General features: G+C 37.5%; 1 protein-coding gene across 1 annotated transcript in view; it reads right to left on the minus strand.

Moving 5' to 3' along the window:
- Positions 1–1,634: 1,634 nt before the first annotated feature.
- RGS12 (regulator of G protein signaling 12) overlaps positions 1,635–27,519 on the minus strand; it is a 150,806-nt gene continuing 124,921 nt past the window's right edge. Inside the window, exons 4-16 of the mRNA XM_044681770.1 lie at positions 25,657–25,826; positions 24,985–25,077; positions 23,913–24,056; positions 21,927–22,106; positions 19,775–19,928; positions 16,472–16,548; positions 12,019–12,213; positions 11,519–11,592; positions 10,419–10,545; positions 7,379–7,475; positions 6,125–6,204; positions 5,465–5,618; positions 1,635–2,310 (exon numbers count right to left, since the gene is read on the minus strand). Coding sequence (XP_044537705.1) covers positions 1,673–2,310; positions 5,465–5,618; positions 6,125–6,204; positions 7,379–7,475; positions 10,419–10,545; positions 11,519–11,592; positions 12,019–12,213; positions 16,472–16,548; positions 19,775–19,928; positions 21,927–22,106; positions 23,913–24,056; positions 24,985–25,077; positions 25,657–25,826 — 2,183 coding nt within the window. The 3' untranslated portion in view covers positions 1,635–1,672. The remainder of the gene's footprint in view (positions 2,311–5,464; positions 5,619–6,124; positions 6,205–7,378; positions 7,476–10,418; positions 10,546–11,518; positions 11,593–12,018; positions 12,214–16,471; positions 16,549–19,774; positions 19,929–21,926; positions 22,107–23,912; positions 24,057–24,984; positions 25,078–25,656; positions 25,827–27,519) is intronic.

Genomic DNA, 27,519 nt, shown 5'->3' on the forward strand with positions numbered 1-27,519 from the left:
TCAACATTTTAAAAGGTACCACAATATCATGTAAAGTATATATAAGTTAATCCCAATGAAACATTTTTAATTGCTTTCAATTAGATGACAGCTACAGTTTGCTAACAAGGCAGAATATGATCAAATAAAGAGAAAAGTGTAAAACCAGTTGAGTGATTAGATCTAGAGTTTATTCCTCTCAAAAGAACACATACAAAATACATGTAAAAGCTACACAAAGATATCTACAAAGCAAGAGCAGAAAACAGAAAAGGTGAAAGCTACAGTTCAGTGATTATACAGAAATGTAAAGCATGCATTAAAATACGCTCCATTTCTAAAGCTGCAAGGGCAAGGATTCTCATATTAGCACTTATAGAAAAAGGTAAAACCCACTTGGGTATACAACATATTCTGAAAAGGAGATACAGATCTATACATATGTACATAAAATACACTGAAAATATGCACTGTATATGTCCCCAATGGGGAGCCCTGGGTTACAGGTCAGTCAACAATTGATCATAGACCTTTTCTGTCAGTTTATGGAAATAAATGTGATAGAATAAAAAGGAATCATTCACAGCCATAAAGAAGAATATAACAATCCAAAAGGTATTTACATCTCATTGATAAGACATAAAAGCAACAACAGACATCACCATGTAAAAATATATATTAAAAATATTAATACTATCTTACATTGAAGAAATGGTGGTCCGACAAACCATGGCACAATTAACTGGTGAAAGAATAGAAATGAATACAGCTTCTGGACATTTTTTCCTGAACATGTTTATATTCAGATGGATGATATTATCATGTGCGTGCCACAAGCCACACTTCCATTTAGAACATCTGTAGCACATGGAAACAGCATTTGCTACAAAAGTGTATTGGACACTTTTGGACAGCACCAAATTTCACATTCTTATTTTGGGAAAAGTACTGCCCTAAATTATGTTTTTTATAAGCCTAAGTCAAATTTAAGCTTCCTCAATTAACTTAAAATAGATTCCAACCAAATGTATATCATTAATTGTACTTATTCTAGTACTATAAATTAAATGTCATTTTTTTCTTTCTTGATATATGAGGGTTAAGTTGAATTTTTCAAACAGGTCTAAGACCATAAAAATAAAGATATAATTTCTCCAATTTTAAAAAGAATGCTTTTATTTCCAACATTTCCTCCAGCACTTAAATAGCAATGATTTGTTGTTGTTTTTAAAGGGTTAGGTAGTGTTAATTAAACCAGCAACAAGATCAGGAAATTTAGGAATATACAATGATATTACATGTCTAGAAATGGTGGGGCAAAAACTATACTAGAAATACTTGTGTGACTATAAATGAAATTCAAATCCTCTTTAGGGCAGGAGGCAGCTTTCCTGATCATAAGTGCTTTATCTTTTTAATAAATCTTCATGATAATAAAGATTCTCAGAATTTGAGTACTTCAATAATCCATTATTTACCAATTCAGACCTCATAACACCCAATATTTTTTAAATGCACTTAAAAAACAAATCAAATTTATTTGAATGATGAAGAGACCATCCCAATGAAACTTCTGACTCAAAAATGTATGGTGCAGAAAGGTTACCTAATTTGGACTTTTGAAATTGAAAAATGGGTAGAGAATACTGATATAAGTCAAAAAGTAAAGGAGTTGTAAGTGTAGAGGAAAAAATTAAAATCTAGAAATACCTGAAATGGATCTCTGATATCCAGGTTTTTCCTGTTTATCTGTCAGAGGAGTTGGGGGTGAGTAGTTGGCTTCAGTGAGTTTTGTAACATCTGATGGTGGTGTCGGAGGAGGTGGCAATAGAGTGCTGTTAGGGCTACTAATATCTCCTTCCCCCACGAGGGTTAAGTCAGCAACGTTCTCATCCTCTATAGTCTGTATGCCTTCAGCATGTAATTCCTTGGATTGTCTCTTCCATATTTGTGCTGATGCTGCTCCTTCCTGGACGTGTGGGATTGGAGACAATGGGGCACTAAAGGGGGGGCTGGGAGTCTTTGGACTCTGGAGGGTGGTTAGAGTAGGCCTAGGCTGGCCCTCAGCAGGCCCTGGGCTCTTCACTGGACTTTCACTACCATTCTGGGCAGATTCCAGCTTCCCATTTGGTTGCATAGCCTTTTCTTTGCTGCCATTTTTTACAGTTCTCTTGTTTAGGCCTTTTGTTGTTGCAGGAGTAGATGCAATTGGTTCTGCTGTGCAAGGTGGTAAACGAAGAAAATCTGGCAGGACAAGATCCTCTTTTCTTAACAGCCCACGTTGGTCATCTGCTCTGTTGCTCTGAGCTTTGGAAATGAGCTCAAAAAACTCTATTAGGGGAAAAACCCATATTGGCCATTTTAAAGAAAACTTATCACTGATCAGTGTCAACAATCACCATATTTATTTTTCATTAGGATGCTGAGTTATCTGTTGCCCTGCTGCTCTAGTTCTCTGGAACTAAGGGCTCTATTAATTGGAGGCCTTTTCATATTACAGAACTATTCACTCATTAAAAAAGGCAGAGGTACCCTAGATGCGCCTACAAGGGAGCACCTTGAGAGCTTACAATGGCTATACTCATGCACCTAAAAACAAAGATATTTATATCAAATAATATTTTATGCTTCCCATATCATTTATGATTATTATTTATGATTCCCATATCATCTCTATCTTTACATTGTGAGTTACTTCATATCCTTATATCTTAACATAATCATATCAACATTTGTTGGTGATCCATTTAAAGAAAGATGTGCCATGAAGGCATTTAAGGAAGATTTTATTACATTTCTTTGCAAAGCACTTGTCATTTAAAATCTGAAGGCTTAAACCAAGACACCAATTAAATAGTGTTTCCATTTAAAAACTGGAAGAGAAGTCCATAGAAATATGTCACTTACGGTCTAACTTCAACTCAGGAGTGAAGCAAGGAATTTTATTTCAAATTTCTCTCCTTTAAGTATCCAAAGGGCCAAAGCTACTGTTTTAAGAAGGAAACCTTCTAAAAGCTATTTGTCTCTCTACCCACATCAAAATCCCAGAATGGGTTTAAAGAGTCCTTATCGCTATGGGAGGAAGGAGAAATCAGTGGAGTATAAGGTTACAAAGAATTGCTAAAAGCCCTGAAATATCACTGAGAAGGAATGAGACTATTCTGTAGCAGAAAAGCCCTAGAACAGAGTGGTTAATCTTGTGACCCTCCCAATCTCAATGATCTTTTCCAGGACCCTTCTCTTCCCCACTCAGAACATGACTCAGATTAATAAATATAACCTTTGAAGTGAAAGTAAATAAAGTAGAAGAACCCTTGGTATTATAATCATTTTATTTCATGGATCCAGTTTTCCATTGGCTATAAAATTCATAGAAATATGAATAATCAGGAAGAACTGGAATTGGGCCACTCTTACATTGTTTTTGGTTCTCAAGCACAATAATCTCTCTAGAAGGAAACCACCAAGTTGTCTATGCAAAGGAGGAGGGAAGGAAATCCCAGACTACTCACTCTCTACTTCTATGGAGGCTCTGCCTCCCTTAATTTGATATTATGTGGTAGAAGGACGTATCCCCAAAAGATGGTTACCTAGGCAATGGCTCTTTTCCCTTCTGCTTCTTCCTCAGAATAGGAGGGATCTTAATGTGTTGTTGGACAACACCTTTTCCACCTCCCTTGAATTAATCCAGAATTGTAATTTCCTACTAGGATTGAATTTTCACATCTTACACAAGGTATAAGCCTGAACTTGGGTCACAAGTGAACCCATACTACAGTCTCAAACTAGTGCATGTCCAAAAATTTTCATTTAAAACCTTTCTGACCCCAAATAAATATCTTACTAGAATATAAAATTCATGAATTTTTTGCTCTTTAGACATACACAATCAAAATGAAGTTTTCTATTTTTTAACTTCAACGTTACAAAAATGCCATAAACCACTTACCTGATGAATAGAAGTCAACTGAAGAATGATTAGGTTAACTATGTCATAATATTACAGCAAAGTTAGTAAGGGTTAGTTACAAGACACAATTTAACTGCTATACTAACTAAATTTAAATGTTTGGTTACAACTACAGTGAAAGTTGTAACTTTTTGACAGTTTTCAATGCTTAGGAGATGATTGAGTCCATTCTCATTTTAAAGAAGAGGAATTTGGGGCCCAGAAAGGGGCCATGACTTGCCCAATGTTGGAAAACAGATCAGGGGCTGAGGTAGGATCAGAATCCAAGATCCTTCTGCTTTTTTTCTTTACTAGATTTTTTTTTGATGGGAAGGAGGTTTCATATAAAGGCAGTTACCTCTTTTCCCTTAATCTTTCAATAGCATCTTTCAACTATCAGAGACATAAAGGAAATACAAAAAGATATGATGTAAATCATAGGTCACCACCTGACTTTTTTAAAAGTGATTTTCATGAGTAAGCAGGGACCATCAAGATCTTTACCCCAAACATTGATGGGAATTCAACTGGGGCCAAAACTGCTTTAAAGCTGTATAATAAAACCTCATTAATTTGGGTGCAACTAATTTTATTACTTAGAGTACCACTTAGACAGATTTGTTAAGGATTAGGTAAGCAAATTAAAAACATAAAAAAGATGGCAAGCAGGATATTTAACCTTCTTAAGGGAGCTGCTCTTGGGGAATATGAATACAATAAAAGCTTCTAATTGCAAAATTATTTATCTTCCTGCTTGCTGAGATCCTTCATCCTGTGCCTCTTGAATTGAATTCCAAAAACCTTTGCTTAGAAAATAGTTCAATTTAACTCAGAAAACATTTTTTAAAGTTTCTACCATGTGTAAAACTCACTACAATCTGGCTTTAATCTACTTTTTCAGCCTTTTCTTCCATTATCATTTATTCAATATTTTATGTGACAGCCAACCTGGATTATTTACTAGTCCTAGCATATGTATTATGCTTTTGTTCACACTGTTCTTCCCTATGGCTGGAATGTTCTCTCCTTCCATCTCTGTCAACAATTTATACTTCACAATTCAGACTGAATGCCACCACCCCCCTGAAACACTCCCTGAAGTTTTCATTGCTTCTTTAGTTGAACTCTCAATATTGGTATTCTTAAGCACTTATCATCTATTTTATTTATTTGTATATGTCATCTACCCTCTTTATTGGATATAAAGTTTTAAAAGGCAGAAATCATCTGTATCTCTCCTATCATACAGCATTACAAATATCAATTGCTTAATTAACATGTTAAATGCAAAGAATAATATCCTTTCATTAAAGTAAGCTCAGCAATTAATAATCCAAATTAATGAGGCTTTATTCTATTTTTCATTACATCGATAATATAAATATGCTAACATGATAGTGAAAGAGGCATATTCCTAAATGAAAGGAAATTAATTTTCTGAATGCTTAAGGAAAAAAGAATGATTTTTAATAATTTTGCTTGAAAACTGTTATTGCATTTACTAAAACACGTGGAAGTTTTAAAAAGTTCACATACCCTCTGCTTCGTCCAAATTAATTTTCTGATATTTTTTTTTCCCAATCTTTGCAATAGATTCTTCTCTCTTTGAAAGCCGGGGATCCCTAGCATTTTTTCCATTTTCTCCTTTTATTTTAATAGAATTAGACTTGCCTAGTGTTCTTTCCTCTCCCTGTATTAGAAGGAAAGTCAAAGTACTACTTACATTTCAGACACATGATAAATAAACACCAAATACATTGTTAAACAAGAAATACTTTAAATACATATTGTAGAATCATAGATTTTACACATCCTGATTAAACCCCATAAAATGTAGAGAGTATATCAAGCATAGCTTTATTAAGCCACAACCAGCACCAGGGGAAAAGAAAGAACAATGGTTCAATTCCAAGTTGGACTATTAGACTACAAATGGAATGGACTAAGCAGTTGTAAGAAGGACAAGAAAGTCCAACAGAATTGTGGCTCTCCAATTCTGGAAGGAGAAGCAGGTCAGAGAAGAGAAAAAATATAGCTTGTTAGTGAGGTCAACAGACACATGTATATTTATAGCCTTGGCCACCATGGAGCATGGCCCAGGGTGGTGCTGGGCATGGTGCTCCAAAGCTTCCACTTCTAAAGACACACTTACAACCATGAGGAAATGTGAGGAACAAATGTGGCAAGAAATATTACCGTAGCAGAGTGATTTCTGGAACTGGGGATTACAGCTATATTCTGTTTGGCTGATGCACCTTTCTGTTTGTCTGTGAATACTAAACATAATGAGATAGCTTTATAATCCTGGGACATCATGAACTCATCCAAACATTGAAATTCAATTATACTTAGTTTGTCTTTGAAAGTGAGATTAAGCCTCTAAGCAGAGAGGTTAAAAGCAAACGTTTTTCTTAAACATTGTCTTTTTTAAGTTCTATATCTGTGACACATTTCATAGTGTGGTCATTCAAAAGAATAAAAATTCCTATTTCCTAGAACACCAAAGGCTACCTTATTATCATTTATGACTCACAGTTTGTGGGCAAATGAGCCCAAAGGTATAAAGGTTTAGAGCTATTTTGATATAAATGTAATAAAAATTTCCAAGAATTACAGAATACTAGAGGAAGCAAGAACAACCTTGGAGTTTCTCTAATCCAAACCCTTTATGTTAAAGAAGAAAAAAGAGAGATGACTTGGCCAGATATTTTTAGTGGCCACTACATAAAAGGACATACATAAAAGTGGGAACATCTCCCATTGACTTTGTATGTCCAAATACTAAACAGGACTTCTGTCATGAATGAGGTCAGCAAACTAGACATTTTGAGGGGGGAAATGGATATCTTCATGTGTGTGTGTCAGACTAATACTTAAGCATATTAAAACATTTTAAATATTTTATATTAAGTATTAACATATTAAAATAAAATTAACAAGAATAGCAATGATTTAAGAGATACGGTTTAGAAAATGTACATATTAAAAATTGCATATTGATCCAAATATAGACTGTACATGAACATAGTAAACACCCTAAATTGAAATGTTTGGGAAAATACATATACATTATATGCATATATTTTTCCCAGACAGCTAGCAATACAAATATAAATATATATCCTTGTTATAGTCCTTACTCATTTTACACAAGTCTGTTTGAGGAGATGGGGAAGTGCAGTGAACACTAAGACCAATATGTTAACATTTTCAAGAAAGGTAGTCTCTCTTAATCCTATGCTATTAGATAATGTGGAGGGCAAAAAAATTTTTTTTAATTTTTCCTTTCTTCCAGCTGCATTCAGAATTCAGCTCTTGGAGGATGTGTTGTTACGGGAGTACTACTAGTCTCAGTGACAACCCGCATTTGATGCCAATTAAGCATCTTTAGAGAGGGAGGATGAAGCAGAGGAACAGGGGGACAACTAACATGTCACACCGCATGTTTACCTTTTCCTTTTGTGGGATCCTTTTCTTCTAAGATCACTCTTTGTCCATCCAAATTGGAAATAGGAACACCAAGATCTAGTGGCTCCTTCTCTCCACTCTAAAGTCAAACCACAGTTTGTTTTATAGCACAAATAAATTTTTCCCAAGCAAGCCTGACATCTGAAATGAAAAAACTTACATTTTCCCAGACAGTCCAAAAATTTTAATTATTATTGATTTATCGACTATCTTAATTTATAGGAATGCCACAGAACTGAAAAATCAGTTAGGTTATTTTTATTCCTATTGTTATATTTGAAAGACATTTATTATTCTGGGTGCATAGTAGAAAAACAGATTGAGGTACAGACAGTGCATTTATTTAACTGTTTATGATGCGCCAAATAATGTTTTAAGAGCTTGCTAGCTTATATGTAATAATGTTGTTTGTTTCTTTTTTTTAATACCATGTTAAATTGGCATTTTAAATGAAATTATATAGGCTAAAAAAATTAGCTTTATGGAGCAAGACCCCTTGTAGAATGTATTTTAACTAAGTGAAGTTTGTTCCCAAATTTAGGTCTGCAGTTTGCCAATATATTTATATTAGATTATATATTTTAAAATATAGTACATAAACATATTCTATTATTCTATAGTGTATGTAATCTAAGCTAGAGGTATCAAATACATAGCCCATGGGTCTACAACATGCCTGAATACAAATCAAACTGTATTAAAATGCAATTGGAAAATATTTAACAAAATAAATACAAATACAATAGAAGAGAAATAATTTTGACATATGGTTTTCTAAATCAATATGAGGCTCTCAGGGATCCTTATATAAGGTGTAGTGGCCCCCATTTCTATTTGAGTTTGACACCACTGGCCTAAACAACATGGTCACTTCAGGACCTATATGGAAGAGAGATGAAAGAGGGAAGAGATTTGAAGCAAAGTGTTCGATTAGGAGTCCAGGTAAGAAGTGATAAAGAGCTTGAAGTAGGGAGCCAGATGATCATGACGATGGAGAAAAGAAGACAGATTTGAGAGATAGTGCATAGTGAGAATAATCAATAAACCTTGGCCACTGATTGGATATTTGGGATGAGAGGCAGAAAGGATAGAAGGATGCCTGGGAGATTGTGAACCTCCATGATTGGGAGGCGGGGCCGAGTCCCCAACAAAAATAGCGAATTTAGGAAGAGTGGATTCATAGGGAAAATAGTGAGTTCTGCTTGGAACACATTGGGTCTCAAAAGACTATGAGGAAACCAGTTCAAAATGATTGTTAGGTCACTACTCTTCATAATCCCAGATGAACCAGAGCAGAAAGCCCAAATAGGCAAATTTAAGCTTTGATATGAGGAAAAATTCGCTAAGAAAATTATATACAAAAGTATACAAAAGTAGGATGATCTGCTTTGGGAGAGAGTGGGTTCCCCATCAATGGAGAACCCACTAAAGTGGAAGCCGGGTGACTACTTGTGTTTGGCAAATGATTCATGAAATTTCTGTTCGGTCACAAACTGAAATAAATGACCTCTGAGATCCCTTCCAATCCTCAGATTCCATCATTTTATCTTGTTCTGGGCAGTGCGATGCCCAGATTCACCTCTTAAAATTCCTTCCTGATCTATAATTCTATGATTCCATATTCAGCCGTTAAGCTACAGAGATAGAATGAAGGCCTTCAGCCAAATGTCAAACTATTAGGCTTTGTTAAGGTATATGAGGTTGATCCTGCCTTGAATTTGAGTGCATTAAAGAGTGAGAATTCAGAAGGACTCATGGCTAAAAGCAATGTAAAATGCAACATGTGAAATAAATGACAAAAAGAGATATTTTCGGCTACTGAGTTTTGAGCATAAGAAAGGCATTACTTAATGCCAGAAAGATAAATGTATATAAATCTGGCCAAAGTGTAATATAGGTACTTTTTCTCCATATTTTTCTTTAGGACAGCATGGTTGTAGTAGCCTGAGGAGTTTCCTAGACCAGTGAAATCCTAGGTCCAGACCCTCTCCTTTTCTTAGGAAGAAACGGAATCTGACCCCTTCCTCATATGTGGTTACAGATATGATTTTACACCAGCATGTATTCTGGAGTTCAAAGCCACTGTGCTATTGAGCAGTCAGAATACATTTCAGTGCCAGATGGGGTGGGTTAGGTTGGTGGGAAAAGAGCATGGGAATACCTAAAAGTAAATATACTTTTTTTAGAATAGTTGTACAGGTGAAAACCAAAAATGAGTCATCTACCTTTCCTCAGCTGCCCACAATACATGTGATGGCTTGAACAATGGGGTGGGAGGGAATGGAACAATGTTAACACATGCAAAGCCATGTGGAAAAAAAAAAGGCATGCAATGAATGATCCGCTTTGATGTAGGATTTCAGAGCCAGGGGGAATCTTAAAAGATCTTTCCATTTTACAGGAGGGCCTTGTGGCTCTGAGAGGGAAGGGACTTGCCCAAGGACACAGCAAATGGCAAAGTAGAAATAAGAAGCCAAGCCTCAAGTTATTCTAATCTATTCTAAGGCTTTGTCTTTCAGGTCTACCACAAGATGAACAAAATAAATGAGAAGAACAATGCCTCTTCCTTCTTAAAATAGCCTGCAGAATCTTTTACATGTTCTTATTTTTCTATGCTAAAGTTTTCCTGTGACACCACATTCCCAGGTGGAAGTTACACTGGGCTCTCAAGTCTACAAGGCTTCCAATATGGACTCAGAAAAGGACGGAGTGTGTCTCTGTTGTCCTCTCCGGCTCAGTTCAGACAGGCTCATCACCAAAAGTTTCACCATCAGAGGATATGCATTTACAGAGAAATGGAAATTTGTGAAACACTCCAGAGGTGTGGAGGAGTTTTACTCTGCACTACCGGAGGGATTACCCAGGCTGGTAAAATCATGGTTCTTCCAAAATACTGAAGTATTATCGTTTGTAAGGAAAATGGAAGTTGCCGAGATGAGAAAAATTCATTGAACAATATTTACTTATTTAATTCATCGAGCAAGTCGTGCTGTACATTGGGCATAATTTAAAAGGTACTTACTAGTCTCACCACAAGGTCACTAAGATTCAAACCATACTTGGCTACCACAGGCCGCAGCACTTCTGTGACTGGCTTGGTGGGCTTGGCCTTCAGTCCCACTGACCTATTGATTGGGACTAGATCAAGCCTGGGGAAAGGTAGGGAAAGGTACTGAGAAACTACTTTTGATACATTTAAATGTTTGGAAATCTTTCATTAGAAACACTTCTCCAATTAATAACAATAGTAAAGCATTTGCCACAAGCCACCTAATTGATAACATTGCCTGATCCTTTCTTATTTTTAACTATATGCATTAAAACATCTTTTTTTCTTCCTAATGAATAAACTGACTTCTTTTAGATTTATAATATGGCTTCATGTATAAAAAGTAATTATTTACTTATATAAATAAATTATTTTAAAATTTAATCCAATTCTTCCCTTTGGATCTAGAAATATAAAAAAAGTATCTCATATTTATATAGCTTTTAAGTTCACAAACTATTTTCTTTATAAACCAAAACTATTAGGCAGGTTGCATCCAGGTTCTGCTATACCCATTTTACAGAGGAAAAAGCCAGTTCAGACTCATGTAGAATTCCACAAATATTAAGTAGCAGAGTCAAGATTCAAGCCAAGGTTCCTCCTGTCCCTCCTAACTTGGTGCTCTTTCTTCCCCACTATGCTGTGGTACCAAGAAGAAATTAAAAAGATGCCTTCGGAGACAAAGAAGTCAAGGCTCTTCCCTGGTTTATCAAGCACGTTCTAAGCAAGTTGCTCCCTGAGCAGAACAGAGCAGCAGTAATCCCCAGGGCCATGGGGCTCCGCCATCATTCCTAGTCCCTTCTCTGCTCCATGGCCAGTCTTGCCAGGTTTTGCTCAGGCTCCTGTCTGGCCCTTTAAAGGCTGACAGCTGAGGTAAGAGCTGGTTTAATTTCATTGCTCTGTCATTTTTATCATATAGTTTTTAGTAGCCATACCTAAACAACACAGTGTAAAATTTATTCACTTAATCATAAGGGCAACTATAATAATTCTTGGGGAAGTTCATGAGGGAAGAAAAGAGCACTATGGCTGGAGAAACGTCATCTAGGTTGAAGCCTATCATATTCTCTTACCGGAATAAAGTGCGTTTTTCTAAGCGTAGGTCCCTGGAATCCAAGATGCTGCTGTCTTGGTGCAGCACCAAAGGCTTTGGGGCACGTGAAAGGAACAAAAGCAAACAAAATTAAAGTGGGAACAAGCATCTTCCCCTGCAATATTTAACAATATGTAATGGAATGCACAGCTGTGCAGAGAACAAAAGCACAGCTTCAAAAATAGCCCATCAAAAGAGAAAGAAAAGTTAGCATTCTTTGCATCAAAAACTAATAATAGCTTTGGGAGCCTGCAGGAAGCAACATAACATAATTCTCATAATCTGGGCTGCTTCAAGAGACATTGTTTGCATAAGAAATACTAAGCAAACAGGGTCAGACATTAAAAGTTAGAACAAAGTCAGAATGGAGAAAATATTTTGCTAGGATATTTTTTTAAACAAGATAAATAAATCACCATCTGTTGTACTCCACTGATAAGCCCAGGATCCTTTTAAAAATCACAAGTGAACACCAAGTACCTTGTCCCCTCCTACTAAAAAAAGATCGACTGCGGCCACATTGATGCCGTGTTTCTCACAGAGGCCAGATAATATCTCCTTGATTGAGAATCCAGCTCTGACGACCACCACACATGACGTCCCATCCGGAAGGTGGATGCAGCAGTGTTTGGAGGATTTGTCCTTTTCAGCCACCGAGACTCTACAGGTGTCCGACTTGGAGAGAGAAGAAAACATGAGAAAGGTGTGAAAGCGAATGTTAAAAGCAGGACTAAGCCTAATAAACTAATCATCCCCTTTATTCCTCCCTATACCAAACTGCCCACTTCTGTATAACATTACCTACTGAAGAAATGTATCTAGCCCTACAGCTTACTATAGATACTCCATGGTAGTGGTGTCCCTCTCAAATAGAAACGGATCTGTGTGGCTGCAAAGGGCCTTGGAAATCCAGCAATTAATGTTATCAATGTCGTAATGTATTTATTTTGTAAAACATTTCCCAGTTTAAAAAAAACATTTTTTAAAACCCTTGCCTTCCATTTCAGAACTGATACTGTGTATTGGTCCCAAGGTAGTAAGGGCTAAGCAATGGGGGGTGAAGTGACTTGTCCAGGGTCACAAACTAGGAAGAGTCTGAGGCCGGATTTGAACCCGGCACCTCCTGGCTCTGGGCTCTATCCACAGAGCCACCCAGCTGCCCCTTCAGACTACATTAAACCGGTGGTGCAGCACTCGTGCACTCTGAGGCCTTGATGTGACCCCTCGGCTCTGAGGCTTCGTGGTTCCCTGGGCTGCAGCCCTACACACTGTAGCAGTCACTTGGGAGGGACGAGGCTCAAGACAAGGCAGGGCCCAGCAAGGACCCTTCCAGTGTGGAATGTGAGAGGAAGGGGTTTCACTCAGATGGCAGACAGAGGGAACACGTCAGTGGCCCATCTAGCTTTGATGCCTTTTAGACAATCACAGTGACGTGTTTCAGCGTCCGTACGCTGATGACCGCCTCAATGTGAGACAAATGCATAGCCTGGACGGCGGTTCCCGGAGGAGCCCACTGAGCCTCACAAGCCACAGCACGAGCTCCTTCTCTGTTTTAGGGGGTGATGAGGAGGCCTCGTCAGCTCTCCCAAGCAGAGAGGCTGCACTGGGGTGTCTTCCTCCTGTAAAGAGGGCGCCGGATGGCTCTCTGAAGTGCTCTCCCCAGTGCAGGGAGGGAAGGGGTGAAGCTCTCCTTTATCCACAGATTCTTAACTGAGAACCGGCCGTGTGGCCAGCACTGTGAGAAAGGAAGAACGCACTAAAAACAAGACGCTGGTCGGGAGAGCGGACACCTGAGAGCAGCCGAGAGATGACTCCCGCCAAAGGAAAGCCGTCTAGGATGAAGAGTCTCAATGAAGGGCCACGGATGAGCCGCTTTAGCTGTCAGACCAGGGGGAGAACGTCACAGGCCAGAGAAGATGGGGAGGAAGAGCAGAAGGAGGAAGGTCCCTCCTGGGGGTGAATCCTGTGAGGGGAGGTGAGATGGGGAAGGCCCAGACGGTGTCGGTGCCGAGAGATGACCCCCATCACGCCAGCAGGATCCCAAGAGAATGCCTGTAGCCTCTCCCCAAAAGACACCAGACCCCTGGCCAGGGAGCTCCATGTAACCCTTCCCATCGCTCCGACTGCCATCTTTAGGCAGACACCTCCTCCCCCTCCTTCTGCCCGGCAAAGAAACATCCTGGCAAGCCGCGAAATGATAATCCTGTTTCTCTCCACAAAACACTCATTGTATATATTTTACAAATGTGAAATTCCCTTGCTCTGAAGTTCAGGAGTGAGCCTGTCAGGCTGCCTCCTCTCCTGAGCCTCCAAGAAGGGTTTCAGGCTCAATAATGGCCCCAGAACCATTGGTAATGTTGCCTTTCTAACCTCTTTTTAAGTTCAAAAGTCTCCATCACATTAATAAAATTCAGGCTAGCGTAACGGAAAAAGCAACAGACATGGAGTCAAAAGAGATCTGGGTCTCAACTCCAACACCAACAAGTTTCACCGTCTTGTTACTGCCAGCAATCTCTCTCTGTGCCTCAGTATACTTATCTGTAAAATGGGGTCATCACTTGGGCACTGCCTACCTCCTGTGGTGGTGGTAAGGAATGTGCTTTATAAACTGAAAGCACCGCAGAGATGGGCTATGGAGGATAAGAAGAATAAAAGTATTTCCCAGAAAATAGCTCTCTACAGTTTTACTGAGGTCCTATTTGAGAACTTCCTCAGGGTGTGGAGGGTTCCTGAACTGTGCCTGTGATTTGGGGACTGGCCTGGCTAAACTCCAGTCTGTGGAGGAGTATGAGGCAACACATTTCTAGCCTCAGCCCTCAAAGATCAAATGCTGGGCAATGTGGGGAATTGCAGGCTGGGTCAGTGAAGAAGCAGACGCATCTCTGAAATTATAAGCTCTTAAAAGTCCTAGAGAAGAATTCTCTGCAAACTCTCAATTCCTAAAGAAAGGCTGGGGCATTAGGGGCTTCTCTGCAGGCACCTGCAGGTCCCTGACATCCTCGGGTTTTTCATACATATGGCTGCTGTTTGGCCACATCTCATACAAGTGGCACTCTCAGGCTATAGAAGTACAATACTGAGACAGCAAGAATACCTGGGTGACACAGTGGACAGAACTGGACCTGGATCAGGAAGATTCATCTTTCTGAGTTCAGATCAGCTTCAGGCAGTGACTAGCTGTGTGACCCTGGGCAAGTCACTTAACCTTATTTGTCTCAGTTTCCCAGAGAAGGAATTGGCAAACCACTCCAGTGTCCTTGCCAAGAAAACCTCAAATGGGGACAACGGAACAATTAAGACAGAGTCTAGAATGAGGAGGTGATGTCACAGAGGGTTAAAGATCATCTCATTGCATCTCTTTCACAGCATTTTTCTCCAAGAAGAGACTGGAGCCCACCCTGGCAGGACCAGCAAAAGGAACTTGGCCTGTTTCTCAGGAGTTGAGAAGACTTAGGGGGACATCCCGAGGGTGCCTGCAGCATCGATCCGGGCATTTTGTTAGATAGCTTCCTCGTGACAGTTCTGGCGATGTCTTGTTATTCACATTTGTATTTGGGGTCGACATTTTCCCAATTAAACTGTAATTATTTATCATCATCATCATCATCATCATCATAGCTAGCATTTCCAGAGCACCTCCTGGGTGCTAGACACTGTGCCAAGTGCTTTACAAATAGTGTCTCATTGGATTCTCACACAAACCAGTGAGGCGGATGCTATTGTTGCTCCATTCTACAGTTGAAGAACCTGAACCAGAGGGTAAGTGACCTGCCCAAGTTCTCACATCTAGAAAATGTCTAAGACTGGATTTAAATTTGGATTTTCCTAACTCCTGGCCTGCCACGACATCCCCTGTGCCAAAGGTTTCTCCTTTGAGGGCAGAGACCCTCTCATTTACTTCCCACAGCAGCTGACTATAGGCATGTTTTATCGGTCTAGATAGTTTCATGTTGTTTCCTACATTAGAATACCTTCTGTGAAGGCAAGGCCTCTTTTTGCCTTTCTTTGTAGCATAAGTGTGTATGTACCAGGGTACTTGCTAACTAACTGGTTGATTTTGCACTAAGTATTCAATAATAGTTGTCAACTGGCATATGAAAGAAAAAATGTGTACCAAAATCAGAATACACATTTCTATTATACAACTTTCATGAATTTGAGGCATTTTGGTTTTTGAGGTTTTAATCCTTGTGAATTTTGGTGATAAGGTAGCAAAGACAGTTTCTACTAGTTTCATAAATATGATTTTATCACAATTTAAAGATAAATTCAGTTTGTTTCTGATGGGATTAAAATTGATCTTGTTATCATTTATTTATTGCCTTTTTTTACAAATAATTGATTTTGTCCTGTAGCTGCTTAAGTCCTAGTTCTTTGCCTCTGAACTAAGTTCAGAATTTAGCTGGCCTGTAAGTGGTTAAGTTTAAAAAAACCAACTCTCCTGCTAATCACTGATCTATTCTTATCTCAAGAAATTTTGCTAACTTTGGGGACTCTGTGAGAAAGAAAGGAAGATGGGCTTAATATCTCTATGCAAGGGTGTCTGGTTTGCTGTCAAGAAGTCTGGGTCACTATCTCACACTTAGATTATAATAATGAGCATTTCTTAGTGTCATGAGATAAGAGGAGGGGGTCATTGCTAGCCCCCATTACCAAACTTTCAAACTATCATGTTGTTTCCCGAACCTCAACTATATAACCAATCATTCTGAACTCAATCCCATGATGGCATCTACCCTGTTCTGTTCTTTGTTCTGCACTCCCCAAAAAAATCTATAAAAGGAGAATTGCCCTTTTGGTTTGGGGCAAAGTCATTGACCCATTTACTAACAGGTAGCATGCTCCTGTAAACAAATGTCATCTTACGCAGAGATATGCCTCAGTTTACCCTTTTGCTAAAATTCAATTGAAACACTGAAAAACCATCACTTACCAGGTCAAGGCTTGCAGCAGAAGACATGGAACCTTGTGATTCACGTCGATGTAATCCTCCATTAGAGTGAAGAGTATCTTTGCAAAAAAAAAAAAAAAAGCAAGTTAAAGATGACATTATTGGTCACTTAAGCAACAAAAACAGCTTTGTTTTGAAATTTTCATTTACTATCAAAATCACAATTACCTGCATACTTCTTTAAATTTTTACTTTGTTTAGCTATGGAGGTCAGGCTCTATAGCATTGTCCTGTCTGAAAACTGTTCTAAAGGAGTTTACTCATTTGATTGGGTTGAAAATATACCTTTCAAAATTTTGAAGGGATAAACAAAGTTATAAAGTTATATTTAAGGGGCTAACATTATAAATATTCATCATATTGAGTAACGGAAAGAAAAAACCACTTAGAAATTTGGTCTCAAAGAACTGTTTGGAGTTTGAATGCAGATCAAAGCATTTATTCACTTCAGTATATATGTGTTTTTATTTGGGAGGTTAGGTTTTTTGTGAGTATTCTCTTACAACAAAGAACAATATAGAAATATGTTTTGCATAATACATGCATAGCCCAGATCAAACTGCTTACCACCTCTGAGAAGGGGAAGGGAAGAAAAGGAAGAGACAATTTGGAACTTTTAACTTCAGAAAATTTTTTTTCTGAATTATTATGGAAAAATTATTACATGTAATTGGTAAAATAAAATATATTTTTAATTTTAAAATAAGAATTTTAATCTCAAACAATATTAATACTAACCTCCAAATAACAATAAGTATTCAACAACGAAGTAGAGAATCCTTAAAGAGTCTATACCTGTGCTTTTGATGTTTAAGGACAGATTTTCTAAATAGCTTGTTTTCAAAATGTCTTTTCTTCAAAGCCTCAAGGATAGTCAAAGAACTTTTCATTAAACTCCATTAAACTCCAACAATTTAAGTGATGCTAGAGGGCTCGGTGGATAGAGAACCAGGCCTGGAAACAGGAGGTCCTGGGTCTAAATCTGGCCTCATATACTTCTCAGCTGTGTGACCTAGGGCAAGTCATTTAACCCCCATTGCCTAGCCTTTACCACTCTTCTGCCTTGGAACCCAGGACCTCCTGTCTCTGGGCCTGACTCTCTATTCACTGAGCCACCTTACTGTCCCATCACTAATTGGTTTTGAATGCAGGATTACTGCCTGTGTGTGATTTTAAGGCAATCATGTAAGGTCCGGAAGACTCAGTTTTCTTATCTGTAAAATGTAGGGAGTAGAACAGATGATATGTAGTTTCTCCTCCAACTCTAAAATTCTGTAATTCTACTATGAAGAAAGAATTGGATAAGAAAAGGTAAAGTTGAGCATTATGCCAGAAATGGTAAGAATAGAAAATACACCTGGTTTGGAGCAGGGGCAGGATCTTGAATTCAGTCTCACCACTGCATGACTTTGGGGAAATTACTTCAGTTCTGTGCAACTCAGTTTTTAAAACCCTCTGTGCTAAAGAATCAAACTTGGGAACTGGAAGGGCCAGAGATGTGAAATGTTGAGAGCAGGAAGTGACAACAGTGTATGCAGTTTGGGGTTTGGATGGGACCATAAGACAGAATAGAGAGAGTTAGAACTTATCTGTTCAAATGACTCCATTTTGCAGATGAGGAAAATGAGATGCCAAGTGGAAAAGGGACTTGCCCAAAGTAATGTGATAAATGAATGACAGAACTGGGATTGTATCACTTTCCCTTCCTCTAATTAACCCAGAGCTCTTTCCTACACCAAATTGTCTAGCTCCAAATGATTCTCACTTTTAAAATATGCATCCATTAATTAATGGGCAAATGGGACTTAAATCATTCATACACCCTGATAAACACAGATCTATTAGCATTTACTCACCTGAAGCACCCCTGAATAACAATTATACTAGACACAATGGAAGAGCCTTAGAGTTTGTTTAGCTTATTCTTTAGCCTTCCAGCAGGAGTTTATTTAAACTCTGTGTTATTGTGGAAAGCAAACTCAGGGTTCTACCAATTACTATCTGTACTAGTTATGTGACCTTTGGTAAGTCTCTTAATTTTTGTGTCTATCAGTTTTGGCTCTACCTACTTCACACAGTTGTGATTAAATCAATATGTAAGCTTTAAAGCATTATAGAAGTATGAGTTATTATTATCATAGCAATTTCCCCAACCCGTTTTTCCATTTTCAACGAAAACTTCACAGCCACACTTGGGAGTAGCTTCCAGTGGCCAGTGTAAATCTTTGTGTTGCTCATTTTTTTGTGAGTCATTTTATATGAATAAATTAGTCATTTATAGGCCAAACTTTGCCTAGCAAAGATCTCATGCATTCTTTCTCTTTAGCCTATCCCCTTCTCTGGGATGTCTCCACTCTCATCTTCTCCATCTCCCCTCCTCATCCACTTTATTCTTCTACCATAGCAATCTGTCAAGTGTCCCTTTATACTTGAATTAGTGAAAAAGAACAAAGAGAAAAATAATCTCAAATTTTCCAACTTTAGTTTTAGTAAAATGCTAACTTAGGATGAAAAAATTGGGGCTTTCCAGATTGCAGAAAAGAAGATTTAGAGCACATTCTTTAAATATCTGGAGAGTTGATACTTGAAAAGGGATTAGATTTGTTCTGCCTATTACCAGAGAGTAAAACTGGGACCAGAGGGTAGAAGTTATAGGGAGGCAGACTTTAGTTCAAGCTAAACAATGGAATGTGTTGATTTAGAAGGTAGTGAATTCCTAGGCACTAGAAGAGGAGCTAAAGTGGAGGCTGGGAGTCAACTGTCACAAACACTGTAAAGGGGTCTCATACTACTGGTAGCAACTGGACTAAATCAAAGGATCATAGATTTGGGCTGAAAAGGTCTCAAAAGTGATTAAGTCCCCATCATTTTACAAATGAGACGACTGAGTCCTGAAGAAGTTAGATTTCCCTAAGGTTTCTTCTGATGTCTAGGAAAATTCTGGGGAAAAAACTCTATACCCTTTATTTATGCACAGATAAATTTTATGCAAATATATACATATATTAGTCATGCCTTAAAGAGTTGGGTTAGAGTATTCATATAGCCTCTCTTTTTTTTCTAGGAGGATCTGAAATAATTTTTTTTTGGCTGGTTGGTTATCTGTTAGGTGCATATATGCCAGTGGAGAAACAAATCTGCTCCTTTATTTCTTTAGATGGAACAATATTTAAATAATCTTACTTCCCTATAGCTCCAAGTGACAGTAAAAAATCATAGTGTCACCCACACCTCAAAATTATTCATGAATCAATTGATAAACCCAAAAAGGACAATGCTACCAACCATGTAGGTGATCCCCATGTTCCTTCTTTTTCTGGGACCGTCCAGTGCTCTTATTCCTTGACCAGGAAAAAAATGTTCCTTTTCGTTTCTTCTCCCCATCCTCTTCTCCTGACTCTTCATTTAGGGATCTTCCTGATTTTGATTTTCCACTTAACTGCCATTAAATTTAAATTTTTTTAAAAAAATATGTCATCTGTCAGTGCTATTAAATGTTAAACGTACCTTAGTACCAAACTGCAAAAAAAAAAGGATGGAATAAACTTCCAGTAATTACATTAAAAACTATTTTAACCCAACAAATATAAATATATGTTAAGTTTCTGCTTATGTGAACAACACTCTGATTAGTGCTAGGTTGCAAAGATAAAAAATGTTATAGTCTTTGCCTCAAGGAACTTATGTTTTCTAGTAAGGATACAACACATATGCAGATAGCTGGATTGTGGAAGAACTTAAATATCAGGCTATTTCGTCCTAGAAGCAATACGGTACCACTGAAGGGTGGGGTTTTTTAATCATACCTTTTCATTAAGGAGATTATTTGGGAAGCTACATATAAAGGATGAATTGGAGAAGGACAAAACAAGAAAGCAAGATCATATGACTCAAAACAGGCAATCCAAACAGAGGACAAACTAGATAATTTCTTCTATAGTCCATATACCATGTACATGCATGCATGCACACATATATACACATATATACATATGCACATATTATATGTATATAGATATAGGTTTGGTATATATGTCATGTATATATGACATTTTTACATATACATTATATAATATATACATATGTTGCATATATACAGAATAATATACCCCAATATACTAAAGGTTTCATGGCTGGGTTACTGTATTTAATCTGGCCCTATAACTCTTACCCCAGTGTTTCTTGACTCTGCCCATGGGGATTTTTGAACACTGGAGGAACATGATCATGAGATTCACACTGGGGAGATTAATCTTGTACTGTATAGTATTAGAAGGAATGGATTGGAAAGAATAGAGATTTAAGGCAAGGAAACCAGTTGGGAGACTATAAACAAAAGCCCATGTGAAAGGTAATAGGGGCCCGAGCTAGGTTAGTCATCGTGGGAACGCCAGGAAAGAGAAAGATATAAGGGTCATGGGAGAAAATCTCTGAGGTTTGGTAAAGGAGAGGACATGGAGAGGGAGAAGGGTAAGGAGAAAGTGGAAGAGGAGGAAATAGATGCAGCAATTATAGGCTACTCTTTTAAGAAGTTTTTTTGGTGAAGGGAAGGAGAAGGAATGGCTACAGGAGTGGCAGCAGGGTTAAAAGAAATGTTTTGTTTTCAACAAAAAGAAAGAGCTACATATTACACAGGCAGAGGAAGAGGCATAAAGATACAGGAGAGAAGGAAAATCATTAACACATCTACGTTCTGATAAAATTAGGAGGGAATATGATCCAGAACACAGCTAGAGAGGTTTAGCTTTGGCAAAATAGAAAGATACTTCTTCAGAACCAGGAGGTAAGGAAAAGAGGAAGTTCAGCCTCAAGGGCCTTTATCTCCTTGGTAAAGTAAGAAGAAAAAAATTCTAAAGCAAGTGACAAAGATGACAGTGGTGTTGAGTCCTTAGGAGAAGAATGATCTAGAATAATCAGCTACTCAGGAGTTCAATCAAGAAGAAATAAGAATCAAGTTAAGAGGACACCACAGCCACCAATACGGCCCAGCTGAAGTGAGATAATATTAATTTGTAGTGGAGCTAAGAAGTACAATTTTCTTTTAGCATGTAAGGATTAATATGAGTTTGTTGAGTTGAATTGAATTTTATGTTTCCCATAACAGAAAAAGAGATGCAAATATGATATTGTCAAAGATGAATCATTTCAATTAAAAGACAAGTAGCAAGTCTCTGATCAGAAATATAACTTCCTATTAGAACATTGCTTCTAAAGGAAAATAAATTTACAACCCTCTTTCTGAGAATGTAACATATTCAAAAGTGCAAGATTTGCTCAATACCTTCACATATAGGCTAATTTTTTTCCATGAGGAAAACTAAATTCAAATTTCCATCTCATTTTCTGTAGCATGACTTGCATTTTAGCTTTTATTACATTATTCATTTTTTTAAATTTACATACTATCTCAAATCTCCAGTGAATACAAAAGCAGCACCTTTTTTGGCGTTGACACATTAGAGCGATCTGAGCTGATGCTGTGTTTAGAGGCAGGGCTACTTGGGACCTGTTGAGAATCAGGTAGAGAACGCCCTTCTACTTCTGCCAAAATACATTCTTGATAGAGCTGGGATTTCAGAAAACGAGTGTAACTATCAAACTTCATTAAGTTAAAGATCTGAAAGGTAAACACAGTAGAATATGCATGTATATTAAGTCTAACATATATTACTTGAGCCTACAGTTAAAATGTTGAGTGGGTGGACAGTACATGTCATGCAATCCAGTTTTTGAGGACAATGTTTTTGCCCTCTATACCTTCCTCCCAAAAGTCTAGGCCTCCTAAAACTCTTCTAACATTTACATTTTTGCCAAAAGTTATTTTCCCTGACATTTAACACTTTTTAAAACTATCTTCCCAATTGTTACTTTCAAAAACTGGGAGGTTTTGATAATAAGCATAGCATCAGTAACACGAACAGATAGATTATCAAGAGTCCAGCAACTCACAACCCTTATAAGTTTTACTTTACTGAATATGAAGAGACACAAAAACACAATATTTCTAAGTGAGAACTGCTTTCAAAGTGTCCAAATCCCAAATTAAAGCTAACCAAATGCTTCTTCCATCTTGTTGATCCAAATCTGCAAACTGCTTCTCAAGCATCATCAGTTCTTAGACTTTATAGTCTCAGGAATTCTAAGTCTATTACAAAGAACTCCAGGCTATCCAGTGACCCTTCTGAACCACAGCTTTGGAGTAGACCCAGAAAACTGAAAGTAGGCGCTTCATCTGCTATTCGATACCTAAACTCTACAGCTGAACCTAAACCAAAGTCCAGTGAGACTAAGTTAACATCACTGGGAACACAGTATCTCAAGTCCATAAAGTACTATCTGAATGTGAGCTATTAGTAGTAACAGTCACTTTCTCTTATGATTGGGTACAAGAGGGGGTCTGAATCTGTGATTTCATTATCATGAGAAATGATGATTGTGGAAGCACTCTCCATTGTCACAGATCAGTAACTTAGCTGTTGCTTAGCCTTGGACATTGAGAAGCTCTTAGAAGCAGGACTCAAATAAAGATGTTACTGTCTCAAGTCCAGCTTTCTATCCAACACAACCTTCTGTCTCTCTATATCCTACAATTTTCCATAAAATCTCTAAAGAGAATTTATCCAGGATCTTGTTGTCCTAATATTTCAGGGATACATATGCATTATTCATCCATGGCCATTCACTATGTGAAGAGTAGCCTGGCATTATTGAAATTAGCATGTAGTTTTCCAAATGGTCTACAAGCCAGTCTCCTCGTCCTATTCATTTCTGGCCTCATATCACTATCCGTTTACAGGGTCAATAAAAGGTATATTACTGAGGGGCTCAATAGGCTCATATGTGCTTTTCATCCCCTCATAATGCTGATTTCTTTCAGTAAGCAAAATAATTGCATATGCAATATGTAATTACATATACATTACAAAGTATATACAAGTATGGATATGGGTATGGATAAGGATACTTAAAATCACAGAGACATGGATCCAGAGCTATGAGAGAGGGACCTCAGAAGCCTTAAGTCCAATCTTGGGTCCAGTCCACTGGGACTGATATATAAGACCTGAAAGAAGTGGGGGTAGGTACTGGGTTAAATGATTTGCCCAAAGTCACCCACATAGCAAACATTAGGGGTAAGAACTGAAGTCCCTTGACTGGAAGTCAGTGTGCTTTCTGATGTACAGTAGAAGGTTAATATGGAACAAATTTATGGTAGTTGATTTTTTTTCCCCTCTGTAATTTTCAGGGATTTGCTATAATTCTTACCCCTTTGTAAAGGTAGGAGTTACTTTAGGTGTTGAGAAAGAGTTTCCATCTTTAACCAATAACAGCTGCCCTCCTGTCAATCTGATCTGTGCAGTTTAACAGGATTGGTCCCACCAGACCCGGATTCACTCTAACAAAGATTGGGAGAAGCAATTACCTGCAGCTGTTGTTCCTTGAACATGTCTGGATGTGGCGCATTGAGAATATCATCAGCCAACTGGGCCTGGCTATCGATGTTAACTGGTGTGGTAGCTTTGCTACACAAGAATTTAGCAAAGATCTCTCGAGCTCTATAAGAAAGCTAACAAATAAAAGCAATGTTATTTTAAAGGTGAGAAAAGAAATTCTGACCATGGTATATACAATGTTTTGCATAACCTTGTCCATTATAAAATGAGCTCTTTAGTATAATTTATATAATTAATTCAACTAGATGAAACAAATAGAATTGTCTTTTTATAATTAATTATTACCCTCAATTAGTCCAAAGTTAAAGTTCTTATAGATAAAATTATCTGTGGCCATGATGACTTAAAACATAACAGATCCTGAAAGAAATAAGTGCATGGCTATACATCAGACAGAGATGAAAGGTAACTGAAGTCACAGTTAGATATATAAGCATGAGAACTTAAAGTAGACAGCTGGATATAAAAATATATGTTACCCTACAGGAAAGTAAGAGGGGCAAGAGATAAGTGAGGATTGGGGCTGAGAGAAAAGAGGATGGGTTGGAAGAGGTGGAATTCAGAAACAAAACATTTTTAAGGATGGACAGGATAAAAGGAGAGAGAGTAGGATAAACAGGAGAGAAATGAGATGGAAGGAAATAACACATTTAGTAATCAGCGCTGTGATTTTTGCTGTGAGCTTGGTCCTTTAATTACCTTGTTATAATAGGAATAACCCCAGCACTACATAATACCTTAGCAATAAGCTGCAAGGCTTACTTCAGAGGAATAATAACTACAGTCCACAAACAAGCACTTTTTCTGATAGATAATGTTGCTAAGCCTTTTTGTATAAAAATCACTGTCAATAAAAGTAAAAGCTATATGTATTAGAATTTCATCAAAAAGGAAATGTCTTTTAGAAATTAACATTAACATGAGTTAAAATTTAATCTTCCAAAGTACTATAGGTACTAGTCATAATTTTAGAGTATACATGGAAAAATAATGTTCTTTCATCTTATTTATTACTTATCCCATAGGTATAATTAATATTACCTCTTTTTTGTCATGTGCAGGAACATGGCTAAAATATTCACAGGCCTGCCAGAATAAAATATTTTCTTCACTGAATTCTTTCCTTAGAAAATCCTAGGGAAAAATATCAAGAGTTTAAATTTCAGCCTTAATGATAAAAGAGAAGTTTTTTGCTAACATGCTGTTGTCATTCATTCTTTCCCTCCTAAAAAGTATGGAGCCAGAAAAAATATGGTGGAGGAATTGCTTTTTTTTTAAGTGGAAGAATTTCTTATTCTGGATTGCTAGTCACTATAAATCCCTGTGAACTAAGGGAATTCTCTATTCTGCCCCGTGTATGGGCAAGGTCTTCAAGACCATGGCTAGAAGGAGGAGCAGTATTCAAGCCAGAACACTGTGAAAATTACTATTGTGGAGCATTACAGGCATTGGTCAAACTTAAGATGCTTCCCAATATATCTAGCTTACTCCCAAGGGAAGAAGTGAGAGCAGAGTCTGACTAAATATGGAGCCCAATGAGGGATAATGTGAAGCAATGCTACAAAATAGAAAAAAAAAATGGGTGAAGAATTATTTAACCTCTGAACCAAGAACTTGACTTTATCATTCCTTAAGGGCCCTTTGGAAATTATGTAAAAACTATAAACACATGCTTCTGCTTATTTCAAAAGTTTCACTGTCTCCCTTACTTACAGAGAAGTATCTAACACCAATAGGATCCTGTAGAAGACGTTCGAATGAAACAGCCCAACTTGCAACTCTCCTTTCCCGAAGTCTTCTGCAACTCTGCACACTGGGAAGGCTGGCATTGCTACTGAGGCTGTTGTTGCTAACACAGTCTTTCAAATCAGTACTATTTAACTCTGTTGGAAAAACACAAAGGCATGCTTTTTATTCCTTTAATATGTGTTTCAATTTTCAACATATGCAATAAAAGGTAATGAATAATCTTTCAGTTTTCCATCTATTGAATTTTTCTTTTAAAAGGAAACATTCAACCTTCAGATACGTTTATTCCCACATAAACTAAGAAGAAATAGGGTCATTAAGATAATTAAACATTTTTAAAAGTCCACATAGAGGTAGTTTCTGCTTACGTGAGACATTCTAAGCACCTGTTTTCTATGATATTCATTAAACTGAATATCACATGAGGTCCTATACTGAGCAAACTGGGAAAAGAGAAGGCAATAATCTTTTGGCTACCATTACCTGGTAAGTATCTTTGAATAATATAGTCTTCTTTTTCAAAAGGAAAATTAAAAATCCTAGAAGATCCATTATGTATTTATCCAGTATGAGTCAAATAAAATCCATAATTTTTGAGGAATACAATGCTATTCTCATTATATACCATGAAGTTCAAATTCCAAGTAGTCTATTAAATACCAGTACCACAAACATGAATTGTGTACAAATAAACTATTTAGGATAGTGTAGTATGGCTATATTTTAAAATGTGAAAAATCATATTTCTTCATCAAATATATTTCTTTTTTTTAAAACCCTTACCTTCTGTCAATACAATACTGTGTATTGACTCCAAGGCAGAAGAGTGGTAAGGGTAGGCAATGGGGGTTAAGGGACTTGCCCAGGGTCACACAGTTGGGAAGTGTCTGAGGTCAGATTTGAACCTAGGACCTCCCATCTCTAGGCCTGGCTCTCAATCCACTGAGCCACCCAGCTGCCCCCTCAAATATATTTCTTAAGTAATCTTAAGAAATAATATTTGTCTTGAGTCTTAAGCACTTTGGTGCTGATATGCATGATACACCAAGATAAGTTCATCTGTGGATGATTAGGAGCAATGGGTTAAAGGTCAAAGTCATTGGTTTAAATTCAGTGTGTACCAGATAGTTCTGCCATATTCTGTTTGCCCATGGCTACATGCTTAACTCCAGGAGATCATCTCAATAATGTATCCTGTTGATCACAAGCCAGGTTGATCAGGGTATATAAGGACCAGAACTAAATCAAAGGATAACCAAGTTTATTGAGTCTTAGCAAAAGGGACAAAAGGGACTTGAGTCCAACCCTCTAATTTTTAAAGATAAGGAAACTAAGACCCAGAGAATGTAAACAACAGTAAAAGGTCTTGAAAAGGTAGGATTTGAGCTCCAGGCACAATGTCTTTCTACTGCTCTGTTTACTCCAGAGAAAAGAGAGGGAAGGAGAGAAGATTGGAAAGGAGGGGAGGGGAGGGGAAGCAAGAGAATCTAACTCAGAAGGCAGGTCCTACTGATGACTATCAATGGTATCATCTTCACAAACTGGGCAATAATAGTATCTTACACTCACATAGGAGTCTGCAGTTGTCATCTTTAAGAATATAGATTCCATTCCAATTTGAATAGTTCATGATTATATAAAATGACTAAATCATATTATCTCTGAGTCTAAATAAAATTTTTAATCATCTGCAAGGAAGGATAAGTATATTTGTTCTAGATACCTTACACAATGATACGGGGAAGAGGCTTTGTAAATTCTAAAGTACAATAGTAATATACATATATACATATATGTAAATATATATATATGTATGACCATGAATGT

This window comes from Gracilinanus agilis, chromosome 6 (assembly GCF_016433145.1).
Source record: "Gracilinanus agilis isolate LMUSP501 chromosome 6, AgileGrace, whole genome shotgun sequence".
NCBI lineage: Eukaryota > Metazoa > Chordata > Mammalia > Didelphimorphia > Didelphidae > Gracilinanus > Gracilinanus agilis.